Source organism: Thunnus albacares, chromosome 21 (assembly GCF_914725855.1).
Source record: "Thunnus albacares chromosome 21, fThuAlb1.1, whole genome shotgun sequence".
In the NCBI taxonomy this organism is placed as follows: Eukaryota; Metazoa; Chordata; class Actinopteri; order Scombriformes; family Scombridae; genus Thunnus; species Thunnus albacares.
Window position 1 is genome coordinate 8,778,412 of NC_058126.1, and position 17,478 is coordinate 8,795,889.

A 17,478-nucleotide genomic window follows, 5' to 3' on the forward strand; every position below is an offset into this window, starting at 1 on the left:
AATGCAAAAGGTCCTCTCTAGAGCCAGTGTTTGGTTTGTCCATTCTGGGCTACTCTAGAAACATGGTGGTGCAACATGGCGGCCTCCATGGAAGAGGACCTGCTCCCATATGTAGACATAAAGGATTCATTCTAAGGTAACGAAAACACAACAATTTTTATTTTCATGGGATTATACACTAATTAAAACATACTTATCAGTGTTATTTATCATTTCTGCCAAGTCTGATCTGCTAGATGCCACTAAATTCTACACACTGCACCTTTAAGTGTCAACTAAAACAAAAGCTCACTACAGGAACTTAATTTACAATTAATGTCAATGCAATTCCTGCACGTAGGTAGATGGCAGCAGCATATATGAGTAGAAATTAGCACCAAGAAAAAGCTAACACATCATCTAAAAGCAGGCCTGCGGAAAAGCAATAAAACATCCAGCAGTATCAGCAGCTAATAGCAGCTGATGTTGCCAAGTGCACAAACAGTGACTGACCAGAGCCAAGACATCAACTGTTGACATAGATATTAACACAAGCAGCAAATATTTAGCTTGGTGAAGCAAAGCAAAGTGGATCTCAGCGAAGAGTAAACCCTTTGGAAAGAGTCACTGCAGTCCCAAGCTTCTGACAGCAGAGCAGGAAATTTACACTTTTGGCTTGAAAGGTGTGTTTGCAGCCAAGCCAATTAGTGCTAACCACTAATATGAACTGTCTTGAATGCCCATGATTGGACTGTCTGTCTGATTAGACAGCAGCAATTTTAATAATGCAATTCAAATTTAATTGAAGTAAATGTAGATACACAGTGCTGCGTCACAAAACACTGTACCTCAGTATTTACAACCCATTCAGACTTATTTTCGCTACTTCACTCAGCTGAGTAAGTGAATAAGCTGAGTAAGCTTTGCCAGAGCACAGTTGAATCTTGAGGTCTTGCACAGGTCAAAGCTGGCAGGAGATATCCTATTATATTTCCTCTTTGGTAAATACACGTGACCCAGGTCAGCAAACTCTGAATAGCAGACTATGTTGACAAGTAAAACATCTCTGAAATCCTGCCGAAAGGATCAATTAAATAGGGTCAGTAGTGTGTTTTGGGGATTTTTTGAGTTATTGAGTGTTTAGCTGGACTAACTGGTAAAATTCATTCTGTGAGTTGCTCAATTCACTCAACTAAACTACTGTTAGATAGAATACGTGGTCACCCAAGGCTGTTACCTTGACTCCTTGTAAAATATTTTATTCTGTTTGTCCAGCCTTTCAGGAGTGTAAGAGAATAAGAATATTTATCCAAAAGATTCACTGGCTATGTCTATATACTGGAGTCTTCCAGATTTTTATTAATTTGCAAAGTATTGTTTATGTTAAGTCATCAGAATTTCAAACCCTTCTATTGCAAGTTATGATTTTGTGTGTCATTTATGTGGCAGACAGCCCCTCCTGCGCTTAAGCACACCATACAAAAAAAAATAAAGTGTAATGATGTGCATGTTCATTGTGAGAAGGCAGTGCCTGAAGGCAGCCTGAGACAGTGATGAGATTTTAGATCATTTTCTCTTCTAAGGGAACTCTCATGGTGGCTTCCCCCAGATATGTTTCACTGTATTTTATTAACTTAATTATAATATTTTATGGAGGTCATAGAAAGCTGCATTTCAAGGACAGACACTCTTATGCTTCTGCTTTCTAGTATTACACCATATGTTAAGATGTTAGTAACGATACTTGTAAATGAAAACTGATTAGCATACCCTTAAAGATGATGCGGCATTGAGCCATCACCTACAGGCTGCATTATTGCTCATAAAACCCACAGACAAAGTGTTACCGTATCAGGGCAGAGTCATAGTTTAACGCTTAGGTGATCATCGTTGAAAGCTGAAAAGGATCTAAACAGCTTATACAATAACTGCAATGTTTTTCTTTGATGGGGTCAAACTTTGCCTTTTATTCCAGTCCCCTTGAAGTTTGCCTTCTTTTTATTGAGACAGAGAATACTTTTTGTGACAAATGAAAACTTCAAAAGAGCAACAGGGGGAAATACGTAGCTGCACAACCCTGAACCCAGCATCACTAATGAAAGCTGGCTCTATTCTGCACAGCATGGCCTCAGGCCACAGGCTTAGAACTAATGGCCTCCAGTTTAATATACCTCCAAGTCGCCTTGTCTCTTCTTTTGTGTGAGCATGTGTGTGTGTGTCTCCTTAGCTGTCCCCATCAGTCTGTTTTGCTCAATTGGATCAGCCTCTTTCCCTTCTTTTGTGTGTTTCCTCTGTGCATATTCTTCCTCCCCCCTCTCAGAGCAGCTCCTCCTTCCCCTGTATTAACAACCCATGTGTGACCGCTCTGCCCAATCCTTTATTCTGATCTTCCTTGATGGTCTTCCATCAAGACCTCTTTCAATTTGTAGGTTGCAATCGAGGCTGTGATTGTGTGTGATTGTATTGTGTAGGATAAGACGTGAGCCAGAATAAGATCCGAGCTGTGTCTCACCGCTGGCATCCTCAGGTGCTGTCAGTCTCAAGACTTAGATCTGCTTCTTTTTCCCCCCTTTCCTCCATCAATCTCCTTCTTTCTCATCAGGTGAGAGGAATACACACTTCTACCAGCAACACTGATTCTAGTTATCTGTCATCGTGACTCAGTCTAATAACTACAATGAATGTTGTGCGTGGAGAGCTCTTCGGAGTGCCACTCTACTAGTCTAAGTATTCATCAGTTGTGTCTGAGAACTTCAATCAAAACAGTTGATTCAAAGTGTGCTGTTCACTTTCTCTACCTGCCTGCATGCTTTTAAACCGCACAGCACTGTATGCACATTAGCTTTGCTTCGACGTACTCATAAGCTAAGTGGTCATTAATCATCGGTTGATATTTTTAGATTTAATTACTGAGCTTGTCCTCTACTCCTTGCAGAAAAGTTCCTGCAAATGCCTGGGCACAAGTATGTTTTTTGTTAAATTACATTTTTTTTAATGATGTCACTTTTGGATGATACATCCAAACTACTGAGACAATCATTATTTTGTTAAGATCGAATGCCTTTATTTCCCAGTACAGGTCAGATATTGTTCAATCCTCCTGAGGGCCAATTAGGACATTACGTAGCACTGCAAATCTCCTGACAGTTATTTCTGTCAGAGTATTGCTTATCAGACTCATTCTATAAATCTTCATGTCCATTTCTCCGGCTCTTATTTTACTGTCTGTCTCCTGTTTTAGTCCTCTGTCTGTGTCTATATTTATGTGTCTGTAATGAAACAACAGACAAACCCAGTTTATTTTTCAAATCAGATCTTTAAGCTTGACTGTACACACTGTAACCTGCAAATAACCGCAGCAGACTTGTGTGTGTAAACTGTAATTATTTGCTATCATTAAAACACTGGCTGACATGCTGAAAACAAAAACTAAGAGAGGGAGAAAAGGAAAATCATCCTTTTTTTTTTTTTAAACGGAGCTACTCAATTAAGAGAAAATTTGTCTTCATAATGACAGCCTGGCAAAAGCTAAAAAGACCTCTTGTAAGGGAATTGTGGGAAAAGGGAGGGAAAAATGCTAACAGCTTGGAAAAGGATACAGAGAAAATGAAAAACAGGAATGTTGAAAAGACAGTAAAGAAGCACAGGCACATAATCTGGACAAATAGAAATAACATCAGCAACAACAAAGACACCATAAAAGCTATTTGAATCATGAAGCAAACATGTAGCAGCACTGATAAAGAGTAAGATTATTTTAGCCAGCAACATGAAGGTTTCTGCTTTTGCTGATTGATTGTTTTTAATACCCTTCTTCAAGCCGTGGTGCAGACTGCATTTGTTTCAATAAACAGTGTCATCCGTGGAGGAGAGTGATATCTGTCATGTTGTTGAAGGGGCATGACACCTCTTTATTTGTCTAAACACCTTTATTTTCTTGCACCCTCTCCTCTATGCTTTTTGATCTCTGATGTGAAATAAGTTCTTAAACACGTTTACAGTAGATACAAAGTGCTTTAGTAAAGGTCTTTTCAGACCAAAAGCGAATAACTTGTATAAACTTAACTTGAATAAATTGCACGTCAATTAAAAAATTCAAACCCATCTATCCCTACGAGCCTATCCACACTGAATCCAAAACTTTCATATTTCGCGGTGCAGGTTTCTGCAAATTTCGTATGCTGATAAAAAAAAGCCAACCAATAAAATAATGATTTTTGCTCAAGTGATCAATAGATTTTCTCAAACGCTGTGATTGCAGCCAACCTCATAATTCCCATACTGTCACAGAACAATAGAAATAGATATTGATCACTTTGATCCATTTGGCCTCACAGCATAGTGCGCTCTTTAATAAACAATGCAAAAAGTATAAAGACAACAAAAAGAACATCTGGGGAAGTATTTCAGCTGAACTTGATTGTGATGGTGAGTAGCCTACAAATAAACATATATAGAACGTATATAAGTGAGTGTATACAGAAAAACATTAGTTTCCATGTGCATTAGCTAATATTATGCTATGGACATTATACATGTCAGAAATTACATGTAGTCATTGTGAAAAGTATGCTATAAAACCTGATACATCAATTATCAATTATTTCTGTTGCGTATATACACACGGTCTGGTGCCTGGTGTTGTAAGCAAGATAGTTAGTTTGAATGTAATGCGCATGCTATGGTATGCTTTACTGTTCAGTGGAAGAGGTCCAGAAAAGTTGGAAAAACCTCTGGGACATCTACATTAAGAGGAGGAAGGAGAACAAAGAAGCAAAGAGAGGACAGGCAGGAGGAAAGTCAAAAAAGAGTGGAAGCATATGAGCTCCCCATCCTTCCATGAAAAATCTACCGAGCCATGGAGCTGACCATTACAAGCTGGCCAACCATGTGTCAACTATAATAAATGCATGCATATGATAGACACAATTTGATTCATACTTCAAATGCAAACATATACCAAACCCTTCTGTTCAGTCCAGTCATGACTGATGGAAACCATTCCATACCTGAAATAACAAGCCCGTCTCTAGTGTGTAGAGATGAGTGCGGGTTTATTACAACATTTTTTTTACTGTCCACTACAATTCGTAACTTTTTGATTGTTCCACCGCTACGCTGTTTCATTCACTGCACTGTCAACGCATGCACACGTTTTCTTCTTCTGTTCTGTTTCTTCTTCTAAACAATTAGTCCAACGCCAGTCCTCCACTAGTGGTGAATTACAGTCTCATGGCATAATAGAATAATCCAGTATTACTATTCATCCACATATTCCTGCAGTGTGTATTCACATAAAAATAATAAAACAATATTATTTAATTATTGAAGTGGTTTTCCCCCCAGATATTTTTTTATTTCAACACTGTATGGTAAGAGATGTTTTTGTTGAGTTTAAACGAAATTATTTTAAAGCGAGCAGGGGAAATTAAACTTTAATTTCTAATAGTTATAATGCCTTATTTAAATAAATGTTCTGTTTAATTGGTTTGGTATTCATCTGCAAATACCCGAATATCGAGATAATTTATTTCATTTCTTTATCCAGTGGGCATAGGCTATTCAACATTTGGGGTCTATGTTAGCAATGTAGCTATTAAAGCAGAAAGACATAGGAACTGTATAGCTAATATGCACACATCAGTATGTGTTTATTTATCGCAATATTGAAGAATGTTATCGCACATCGCAGATTTTCCCCATATCCTGCAGCCCTACTTACAACAGGACATCCAGTAACTTGGATGAGGAAGAGAAAAAAGATGAAAGAGAATCCGAGGCTGGATGTGAAGGAGAGGTACAGACTGAAAGGGAAAAGAGAAAACGGAAGGGGGTTGATGCTAGTTTGAAAGCGTACCTGAAGCAAAAGGAGGCCAGAGAGCTGAAGAGGGCACAACATAGGCAGGAGAAGAGGGAGGGCAACGTCTCAGCCTACCTGAACAGTTTGGCTCCTGCATTAAGAGGGCTGCCTCCCCAGAAGCAGGACTTTGTTAAAATTAAATTTCATGAGATCTTATTTCAAGCCGAATTGAGTCAGGCTTCATGGCCTCAACTAGATGCAGGCAAGTTTTTTGCTGTACCTGTAAGGCCAAATCTAGATGTACTGGTGTATGTAGGTGTAGGTGTATGTTATTGGTGACATTCTCATTTCTGATAAATTATTAAACATTTTGATTACTGTTAAGTGTTTATTTGTATGTGCCACTTGAAGGGTCAAAGTGCTAAAATGAAATAGAGCCATCTGCAGCCCATGGTGATAACAAAAAGTAATCAATCAATCAATACAATATAAAAAAAAGATTGGAAAAAATTAAATGAATTAAATAACAATAATAATAACAGCAACAATAATAGTAATTAAATTATGAAACAAAATTAATTTAATTTGGAGGTACTTCAAATTTTACTCCACAACATTCAGTAATAAGGCAAGAATTTTGTACCTTTTTCTCTTAGTTTAGTCTGGTTCCTGTTTATGTACTTCAAAATTAGATTTTCTTGAGATGTTGTGTACATCGCTTTGGCCCTGTGGTGGCCTGTAAAATGATAGTCATGGGCGTGGTTGGACATTACCCCCCATTGCTGTGAAGAGAAAACAGGTGAGGTGAGAAGCAGGTGAGGTAAATAAGTGGGGTTTGGCGTCAAGTTGAGAATGAGAGGTCTGATGCACAGAGGCATCAGGTCCATAGAGACTCATCTTGTGAATTGCTGAGTCCTGTGCTTGTAGTATCACAGGATTCAAGTCAGGGAAGGCAGGTGTGATGCAATCAGTTGTTGGGCTGGTGACAGCCTGAAAAGTAGACATGGTAGACCGTGCCTGAGTGACTGTGCAGACCGCATCAGTATCTCCTGATTGAGTCGATGGGACGAAGGGTGTTGGATTGTCAACACCAAGAGCAGAGGACCAAACTTCAAGTGGGCAGGAAATTGGAATGGGCAGAGGTTTGTCAACTTGTGCCCAGATCTCAAACCTCTGGAGGTCAATCAGGAGTTCAAATTGGTTGAGGAGGTCTTTGCCAATGAACAGTGGGATAGTGTCTAGGGAAGACACATACACAGGGTGGACAAGGCTCATCGGTCCAATGGTGAAGTGTATTAAGAGAATACGCCTGGACTTCACAGGGGTGCACTTTCAAGAATTGGTTTAACCGTTGTGTCATTGTTTAGAGCTCATAGAAGAGTCAAGGTGATATCCGCACCAGGGTCAAGGAGTGCCTCATGTACTAACTGATGCTCAAGTGTCGCAGAGAAACAAAACTTACATGCAGGACCTTTCTCAGTTAGGTTACACAAGAAATGTGTTTCTCTGATAGTTCACTCCACTCCACTAAGAGTTTCTCCTTCAGAGTTCATTCGGACAGTACAGGCAACACTCAGAAACTGAGAGCATCACTATGTCTGGTGGCTGCTTGGGTTGGACCAGTGTTGGGCCCTCAAGGGAGAAGTTGGATGCGCATTTCAGCTTTAGTTAAAGATTGTTGCAGGTTTGTGCCTTCCTCTTGTAGCTCAAGTTTTTGGGATTTGAGTTGCGTGGTCAAGGTAACAGTAATGTCACCTAGTGCCTTCCTGAGCACATTGTCTTTCAATGGTTAGCTCAGAGCTTTGGATACAACCTCTGGCATTTGCAAATCCGATGTAGCAGAATTAGGATCTTGGATTTGTTCTGCATAATTTGGTATCAGATTTTTAGTCATACAAGCTTCAGTGTTTTCGCTTTGGTTGGTGTGTTTTGACATCTTCACAGCTGAGGTTGCCATATTTTGGATAAACACAATTTAATCACAAGATAATTTGATTACCAGGTTGTTGTTCAGTTCTACTTTCTTTTAAGTCTCAAGAACAAAAGCACATTGACAAATGTGTGTGATTCTCAAAACATTCAACAATAGCAGATTACGAGCTAATTATTTGCTTGAATTTCTCATTGACCAATAACTCAGTCAATCATAATTCAAATCATGATATGGGATAAGAATGATAATTAAATTTGTATATACATATACAGTAATTGGTATCTTAATTTAGGTCCCAATGCTAGAAGAGTAAATTAATTACACAACAAAGTTATGTACAGTTGCTTGTATAAAGCCAAAATAGTTCTAATGAATGTTTATAAATTTTCTTGTTGCAAGAGAGTCATAGGATGCAGCACAAGTATGTAATAGAATTAACAACAATGGCATATATTGTTCACTGAAGTTATATTTATATAGAGAGAATAGAATTTATTTGGGTCTGCAAAGAAATTTTCTTTCCTGAGGGAAACTTTCTTTAAAAGAATTTAATTTCACTTATTTTTGCACACGCTTGTCAATGGATCACATGTCATACTTAACCTGAATTCTGTTGACTAAATCAGCAGCTTTGCCAGCTGTGTCTAAAACACAATGGAAGTCTCATACTTGAGGGATGTAACTTGATCACTGACTCACATTCGGCAACACCCACTGACGGACCTCCACACTCAGACTGAACTCTAGCCAGTTACTCCAAAAGTACAGACAGATCAACTTCAGAAGTTAGCACATCAGTTAACCATTTCAATTCACATACAAGGAGACAAGCAGCTAAGCAGCTAGCATAGTTATTTTACAGCTCAAAATCCTCCTGGATGTTAACCTAAAGCACTTCTCAATATGTCTCTTACACTCAGGCTTCTGGACCTTGCGTCACTCTTTCATAATGTTTTTGAAAGAATTAAACTTTTCCTCTTATACTCCTGGGTTCATTATCTTACACAGGTTCATTTAATGTGACACACTGTTAAAGGTTTAACGACCCAGCAGTATATAAAAGTGGTTCATTTTAGCTCTGCAACATTAAAATGCTCCTTACACGTTAATGACAACTGATACTACAACAGACCATGGTTAATGTATCCATGCTGCCATGCTACTTGGCTAGCAGGAGAACTGAAGTATGTTTTAAAGGTCTCCCTTATCTGTAGAGCCTCTACAGATGCTCAATTTCCCCACAGATTCCTGATTGGTGAAAGACAGCATTCAAGGTCACCGCCATCTTCAGTTCGGTCTAGCTGCCTTTGCTGTTCCTCTTCTCCAGATGGTCTTACATAGTTGCAGAGAATGCAGGCAGCTTTGACCTCTGACCTTGATCTCTCCACTGTTGACTCAATTCTGCATGCTCTGGAGAGTCAGTAATAAAAGATCCTCTGGTCTTCTGGTAGGCGTTGTCTTGGGTAGGGCCATAGGAGATATGGCTTCATGGGGAAGGCCTCATCTGCCACAACAACATGATTGACCTTCTCCAACTCTGGTGCACCAGGGAGCTCTGCTGGTGGTGAGACGTTGAGGGATCCATCATTTTGGGCTTTGACAAGAGCTGAAATTGCAAAGATTCTCCCATTACTGCTTCTAAAGCTTCCCAGGTCAATTGCTAAGAAAGGGTAGTTGGCATCCACAAGGGCAGGGAGTACAACAGAGAATAATCGTTTGTAATTAAATAATTGTGACCCAGAGTTTGCTGGAGCCTGTAGGACAATGTGTTTGCCGTTTAATGCACCCAGACAGTTAGGGAAATTCCATCCTCCCTTGAATGCTTTGGCAACACTTTGCCAAACTTCCTCAGTTGGTCTTGGCATGTATGCCTCCCTCAGACAGGCCCAATGGCATTGCATATCTCAGTCACAATGCCTGCAAGGGTGGAAATTCCCAGGAGATCCAGCAAAGAATCACTGCATTACGCATTATCATTGCCATAAGGCAAACAGCTTCTGACATAAACAGAGGGACATTTTCACAGGGTCCATCTGGCCCCCAAGCCCCTAGGAAGCAATACAGTTTTGATGGATTCTTAATATGGCCACCTCCTGATTGAACACTGGGTGGGATCTTTGATTGTACTCTCCCGGGGCCAACTATGGTAGCACATTTATAGAGCCAAACTGTTAGCAAAATACAGATGTGAAATACAGCTATAGAACATTAACTATATGAAGCGTTTGATCAAATAACAGATTGACCATTTGAAAGTAATATTACTGTCAACGTTTGGGCAAAGCAATGGTCTTGACAGATGGCAAAGCATAATGGAAGCTAGCCAGCTAGCTTTCATCAGGTAGTTAGCTAATGTCCTCTTGGATTTTGCAAAAGGAATAGCTGGAATACACCTAATAGCAAATGAGTGAGTACAATGTTTGGGAAACATTTTATTTCGGTAGGTTGGGTCGCCGTGCCCATGTAGTGATGCTGAATTTAATTATGACTGGTTCCGAAATACTTCAGCTGACGTTGTTGTTGTCAATCTGTCATGCAGCAATGGGGCTGGTAAGATGTCAGCAAGGGATAGGAAATCGCACGTTCATTTTATCAAACTGCATGTTCACTGAAATAACTAAAACAAGTGAAACAACTGGAATGTTTTGTTGTTTTGAGTATGATATTGTCATGTTGGCCATGAGAGAGAGTTCGTGCTGCTCATCATAGCTAGTCAATGTATGTGATCATGTCAAAAATCCTCCCCAATGATACCATAACTCACCTCAAATACACTGCCAGACATTGTTCAGGATTTATTGGCTCTCTGTAGTTGGTCTGTAGTTGGACTGTAGTGTTGTTTCTTGATGGAGGGGGCCACCAACTCCAACACCTCAAACTGCCCTGCGGTCATCCTAAAGTAGCCCCAGGTACATTATTAGCTCCTGTACCAGGCGATGATACTCCCCACTTTCCTTTCTCTCCTGTAATAACGGGTGAACCAAATGTTTTCTATTCTTTTTAATCAAAAGATACATCATAAGCTTGTCGTCGCTACTGCTGCCGCTTGAAGAGTCCATGACAACGATGAATTGATGATTGTGTGACAGTGCAAAACTTTAATTTTTAGTGGAATGAAAATTTGTCAATGAATATTCAGCATTTTAATTTTGTTTTTTTGTTTCGTCTGTGGTGTGTTAAGGCCATAAGATATGCAGGATGATCTGAAATCAGCAAATCCGTTATGAATGAAGTTGCATTTTCAGTGATTTTTATTAATTTTATATCAGCCACAGTGTAACAGTGAAATATGACTTCTGTTTCAGTAATATGACGTATTTCTGAGTGAATATGTGGGCAGGGTATATGTTGAGAGGGATTTAAATCAGATTGTTAGATCAGGGGAGAGGAGGATGAGAGAGCAATGAAAGAAGTCAGACCTGAACCACGCTCTTTTGTGCATTTAGAGATCCAAGCAGCCCTGACCCATGATATCACTCTGCTTCTACGACCCACAAGCTAACAGTCAAAAACCGTTTTATATGATGGGCGGGATTAGTTGGTTGCCTACAATCACATTTCTTTGGATACATTTATGTATATGCCCCCAGGTTCAAGACGAGTCATCGAAAATATTTTTTTATTTTTTACATTTACAGAAAGAAAGAGAAAAGAGAAAAGAAAGGGGTTTTTAATATAAAAAATACTCAAAAATGTTTTGTTTTAAACATCTAACATATAACAAGAGGTAAATCAACAATTACTACAGGGACACAGGATTAGAACTTGGAAAAATGTATTTTTCATTTTGCTGTGTCTTATATACAGAAATACTGGGTGTGCTTTGCCTCTATTGTATATATCTGTTTCATTGTCTCTGTATGCATTTCCTAACCTGTTGTACCTGAGAAGTATGTAATAAAACTCTCATGTACTGTCCTAACTAGATACATAGTTAAGAGAACAGTGAGTATTTTGAGTATTTCTAGATATGCAACCTGATTGCAGATTCTCAGCTCCACAGTTTCTACTGGTTGGATGCTCTGTTTGTTAAAAAAAAAAAAAAAAAGCTCCAGCTTTGTGTACAAGAAACATCCCATGTTGTTTTTAGATGAACAGCAGATGCGGGACAGCTGGTTAATTAATCTGCCTTCAAATTAATCTTTTAGGGCCCAAATTGTCGCAGTATGATCTGTCCAGTCAGGTAAAGAGTTATCAGTGGCCTATCAGAAGCAATTAGCTGTACTAAAATTAAGCAATGCATTGTGGGATATCCTACATGACCTCAGTAACCACTGTACGCTATCAAAGCTATCAGTCAAATTTTATTTGTATATCACCTTTTGCACAGGTTAGAGAATTTCAAAATGCTTTACAGATGACTGACAAGCTGATAATAAGACAGAACAAATGTAAACAGTATAAAAACAAATTTACTGTTTACAAGATAAAGTTGATATATTCATCCAACGTCATCTTGCCACCAGGAATTAGTACTTTAGCATGAAGCTTCCTTTGGTTTCAGACAGCATCACAGCTGCTGATTTACATCTCTCTTAGAGACTGCACTGCAGTACAGAAGCATTGGAAATGTGTGGGTGACAAAATGAGTGAATAATCAGTCCGAGGTTCACCAGACTCACACAGAGCACAGAAAAAAATACTCTAATGAGAAAATGCATTCAATGATGCATGCTGGTAGGAAAAGGGCAACATAGAAAACACACCTTGTTCACTATCGATTGGGCAGGGTAGATCATTTAAACAATTCAATTACAGCAAAAGCCATTGTAACACTAAATTGATCTCCTTTTCCTCTGTTTCTCATTTAGTTTACATCACCAGTAAATGTGTTATGAAGGATGGGCCTTCTTCTGTCGTATCATGGTTATGTGTTTGCTAAACTGTCTGGGCTGGAAATAATTTCTTACAGGACCCTTGATACCTGACATAGACTGACTATTTGTATGCTTGGCCATCCACCTGCTTATTCTAGTAGGACGTGATTGGGTGTTGGCCTGTTTCCAGTCTATGACGCATTGTGGCTGCCTTCTAGGCATTGAACCCTTAAGAGCTTTGCTGGAAAGCACTGAGAATATTCTATTCCAATGTGCCACTTTGTAATTCACTTTGGAGAAGCCCTACTGAATTGAACAGAATTTAGAATGAGTCAAGTTCCTAAAATCAGAGGAAACAATCTTCCACAGAAATGTTTGGTATTCTGTCTCAAAGCACAAAAAAGTGTCAGGGATATTAACAGTGGCTATTAGACTTGAGGGACCAAGTATTTCACAAAAAAATATTGAGTAGGGGTACTAGTGCTGCTGTTGTAGGGTACCAGCAGTCACCAAATAGCCAGCAGAGATCTACCCATTCATCTCTTGCAGCCTTTCCATGTGACACTTTCCTCCCTTCCATCGCTTCCATTTGCTCCCTTATTAGAGGCTGTGAAGTGGTTTTTGAATTTGGTTCCTGGGCCTCTTTCCCTGCTGCTTGCAGTAGCTCAATGCTGTGAAGGAAAAGAAATATGGGCCCACGGAACGATATTTCACTGGCACCAGTGTGACATTGATGGATAGAGGATCATTAGACATTTGCCAGTTTGCTTGGGCGTAGAGTTATTTTCAGCAATAATGTATGGGAGGGGAAACAGGGGCTTGAGGAGTGCCTCTGGTAAGATCTCAGAGGGCCGCGGATTCCAGTTTGGTGGAGTTTTGTACAAGTCTTGAAGCAAAATGTAGGTGGTGGAAATCACAAAGGGCCTCTATATATTGCATTGTAGTTTTAGTTTTATAAACTCTGATAGAATTAGCAAAGCCTTTGGATTGATTCATAGTGCAGTTGTTCCAAACCTTTTTTTGTCAGATATATCCCCACAGCCCAGTCAAATGCACCCAAGCCTCATCATGGTCCAAATGTATTGATAAAATGGATTTTATGTAACATTATTAATTATATAATAGTGGATATTATTAGCCTTTATGTTCTCATACAATTGAAGTGTCAAAATATCGCTGGTTTGGTCAAGTTTGTACTACTATAGTGGCTGAAGCTGGATTTGTCTTTGAGTATTTCAGCTGTTCATCCATTAGGTTTTAACTATTCATTCAATACTTTTAGCTAACTATTTCAACTGTTTTGGCCTATCAATTAATTTAGCTATTTCAACCAATTATCCATTACCTTAAGTTATCTTTCAACCATTTATCATTACTTTTAGCTATATATTTCAACCATTTATCATGGTTTTTAGCTAATAATTTGAATCATTTATCCATCACTTTGAGCTATTTCAACAGTTCATTCATTGCTTTTAGTATCTTTATAAGTATATATTTGATTAAAGCACAATTTCAATTGTTTCCAATTACTTGAGCTACTCTACAGTCATGTACCTCCTGACAACTGCAGAAGAACCACATTGGGTGCGCAGAAACCCTGGTTGGGAATGGTGTTTTTAGCTCTTCTAAACATATCCCCGCATCTTTTCAGCTGACTGGCACAGAAAGTGTATGACAATGTTTTCAGTCAATATTGACTCAGTCATCTCTTCCTTTCTCTGCAGTGATGGTTCTGTTAATTGTGACAATGCGTCGGAGGAGGAAGGAGCCCCTGATTCTCGAGGAGGAGAGAGACATCAGAGAAAACATCGTCCGTTATGATGACGAGGGCGGCGGAGAGGAGGACACGGAGGCCTTCGACATGGTTACCCTCCGCAACTTGAACGTCATCAGAGACCCCAACGTCAGGCGAGATGTCACACCAGATACGCCTACCTTCTTTCATTACCCATCAGCTACTCGCCCGTCTTATAAATCCCTGCCGGACAATGTGGTGTTCCGAGAGTTTATTTGGGAGCGGCTTAAGGATGCTGATGTTGACCCATCAGCTCCCCCCTATGACTCTCTGCAGACATATGCTTTTGAAGGCAGCGGCTCTGTGGCAGAGTCGCTAAGCTCACTGGAGTCACTAAGTACAGACTCAGATCAGAACTATGACTATCTCAGCAACTGGGGACCACGCTTCAAAAAGCTGGCCGACCTCTACGGCAACAGCGATGGCACCAGTGTCTTCTCATAGCCCCAAAATGTGTCTCCTAACATATTTCGGACTAAAAAAAAAAAATAAGAGTAATTTATTGTCAACAGAGAAAATGATTTTGTCTGCCTTAGTGCATTGGAGGAAAAGATTCAAAGACAACACAAGAGAGATTGAAAGAAAAACACTTTGACTTCAAAGGTTTTTGGTTTGTTTACCTCCTTGTATGGATTTTCAAAAGCGTGCCATGGTGAGTTTTGACACAGACTTCAAAAGTGGCTTGACTGAGGAGGAAACCTTGTGTGCAAAAGACATTAAAGGTTTCAGATTTGGGCTCCAGTCCAACCATTGACTGCAGAATGCATACATGATGGAGCATTTTTATTGTGAGGCACCTGTCCTTTCATTCCAGCGATGGGCACGGACCCAGCACCCTTGCTTTGATGCATTCCTTTGCTATCTTTGTGCTAAAAAAAACAACATAAAAGTTTCTCATGAAATGCAGTGTCCCTGGCGGCTAATTAGTAGTCACTTGACTGTTCATATGAAATTTGACAACAATTTCTATGTTTTTCTTTTTTCAGGTTTTTTTTTTTTGTTTGTTTTGGTTGGGGTGGGTTGAGTGATGAGGGGCTGTTTTTCATAAACATTTAAAAACATAGCCACATTGTTCATGGACTCATTCATACCTTTCAATACTATATGAAAAGTGCAACTGCACACATACAGTATAAACAAGTAGTTGATGTGCTAAGGAAGTGATGTGAAGACATAATTTGTGCAAATAATAAAAAGAATGACACTCGTCAGTTTGATGTCTCCACTGGGTGAAACAGGAAAGCGAATAATTTCTCTTTTAACAATACATCTTGCAGATGTTGCAATGTAGTGTTTGTCTGAGTCTGTTTTTTCTTCAGCCTTTCTATTGCCAAGTCCAATGTATGATTTCTGAGCTATAAAATGTCAGGATTAAGTTGTTCTGCTTTTGTACGAGGCGGGTGGCGGTTTGAACGAAGGCTACATCAGAGAGCTTTGTTGAAGGACCGGTCCTCGTCGTGCTTGATTGCGAGATTCACGCCACCTAGACTCTAGAAAAAAGAATTTGTTTCTGAAGTGACAGTCCTTACCTGGGTGAAGTTGCAGTTTGTACGTAAATGAATTTCGCTTCTGTAGTTTGCAGAGTCCAGCATATATTGTCATACAGAAATGAAATCAATAATGTCCATGGTTTGTTTATTAATGGTTAAAGGACACACTGTATGATAATCATATTGTGCTGATTTTCTTTCTCAGCTTAGACAAATTATGTTACAATTGGGTGTCAACATGTACAACCGATATGTATTATTTATTTTGAAGAGGCAGAATTGTGCAAATGATGTTTTTATCCTTTTTGCTGAAAATAAAATTGACATTCAGTTCCTTAAAAGACTGCAGGGATTTCTTCCAGTCTGTCTGAACGCGGGGAGAAAAACAAGTAAATAAATAGAGGTTATTTCTGACAATAAACTACAACCAACACCTAACAACAACGATGAATGATTAAATAGTAGTGCCTCACTCTCTGCATTTGGGGAACTCAAGGAACTAGAGAGGGGATTAGAAAGGGAGGAGGAGGAGAAAAGAAAAATTTCTTTTTTTTCATATCTCCTTTTGATGAGGCTTTTGTAGTTGAAAGGCCTGATAGAGACAAAGCACTGACGCTCCGCAGAGGCATGTGTGATGACTGCAACAGCAGGCTCACCGTCGGCCATCTGAGGAGCTTTTTGCAAGTGAGTCAGGCCTGTTTTCATGCAGTGAAAGGAAACTCCATCATAGGTGTGTCTCAATAATCACTGACAAAAAACATGTACATATATATAGTGTGCATACAGTATATGGTATGAAAAATACTAGTCATTTATTCATATTCATAGTTTATATGTTAACTTAACTATAAAATTCTATGTTTTTGTCAATTTTATCTCCTTACACAATTTGTAATGCTATTTCACAAGCCTTTTTGTAGCCTACACATTTCAGAATATTGATGCCTTAAAAATGTACAAATATTTCTCATGTTCCCCCAAATTCCCAAACACAGATACATGGAGTACCCTGGTCATTTTATTTCAAGACAACACTGTTGAAAACACAGGTATTATGTAAATGGTATGTCTAATTCTATTCAAAAATCTTGAATGAAGCTGTAACATATCAATGTTTCGAGACCAGAGCAGGGAGACAAAAAGACTATGAATGCTTGAGGGCCCTGTTTGCTAAATTGAAAGGATAGGTTCTCAATTTTTCAAGTCTGTTTTAAAACAACAGTCAGGTGCTCATATGAACATTGAAACAGCTTTTTCTTGCTGTAATCATTCCTCCTGTTCATACTGACCATTAGAAGATCCCCTCAAAATGTGCTTACAATGGAAGTGATGGGGGACAAAATCCACAGTCTTCATTTTGGGAAAAATATGTATTTAAAAATGTTATTTGAAGATAATATAACGTTAGTAAAATAAAACTAGATATCTTCCACAGTTAGAGTCTTTTTAGTAAAAAATTCCATATTTTTGTCTGATCGGACAGTTTTTTTGTCCCCCATCACTTACAGTGAAAGTGCATTATGAAGGGATATCTTAATAGCCAGTATGAACAGGAGGAATTATTACAGAAGGAAAACGTGTGTTCATTTGGGTACTTGACTGTTGAACACCTGACTGCCTATTATTTAAGGTGAAACTACAGTAAAACAAACAGCAATAAA

At 39.0% G+C, this 17,478-nt stretch overlaps 1 protein-coding gene across 1 annotated transcript in view; it reads left to right on the top strand.

The window, feature by feature from the left end:
• LOC122972953 (cadherin-7-like) overlaps positions 1-16,132 on the top strand; it is a 112,655-nt gene extending 96,523 nt beyond the window's left edge. The window contains exon 12 of the mRNA XM_044340385.1: positions 14,257-16,132. Within this exon, the coding sequence (XP_044196320.1) occupies positions 14,257-14,771 (515 nt within the window). The 3' untranslated portion in view covers positions 14,772-16,132. The remainder of the gene's footprint in view (positions 1-14,256) is intronic.
• The last annotated feature ends 1,346 nt before the right edge of the window (positions 16,133-17,478 follow it).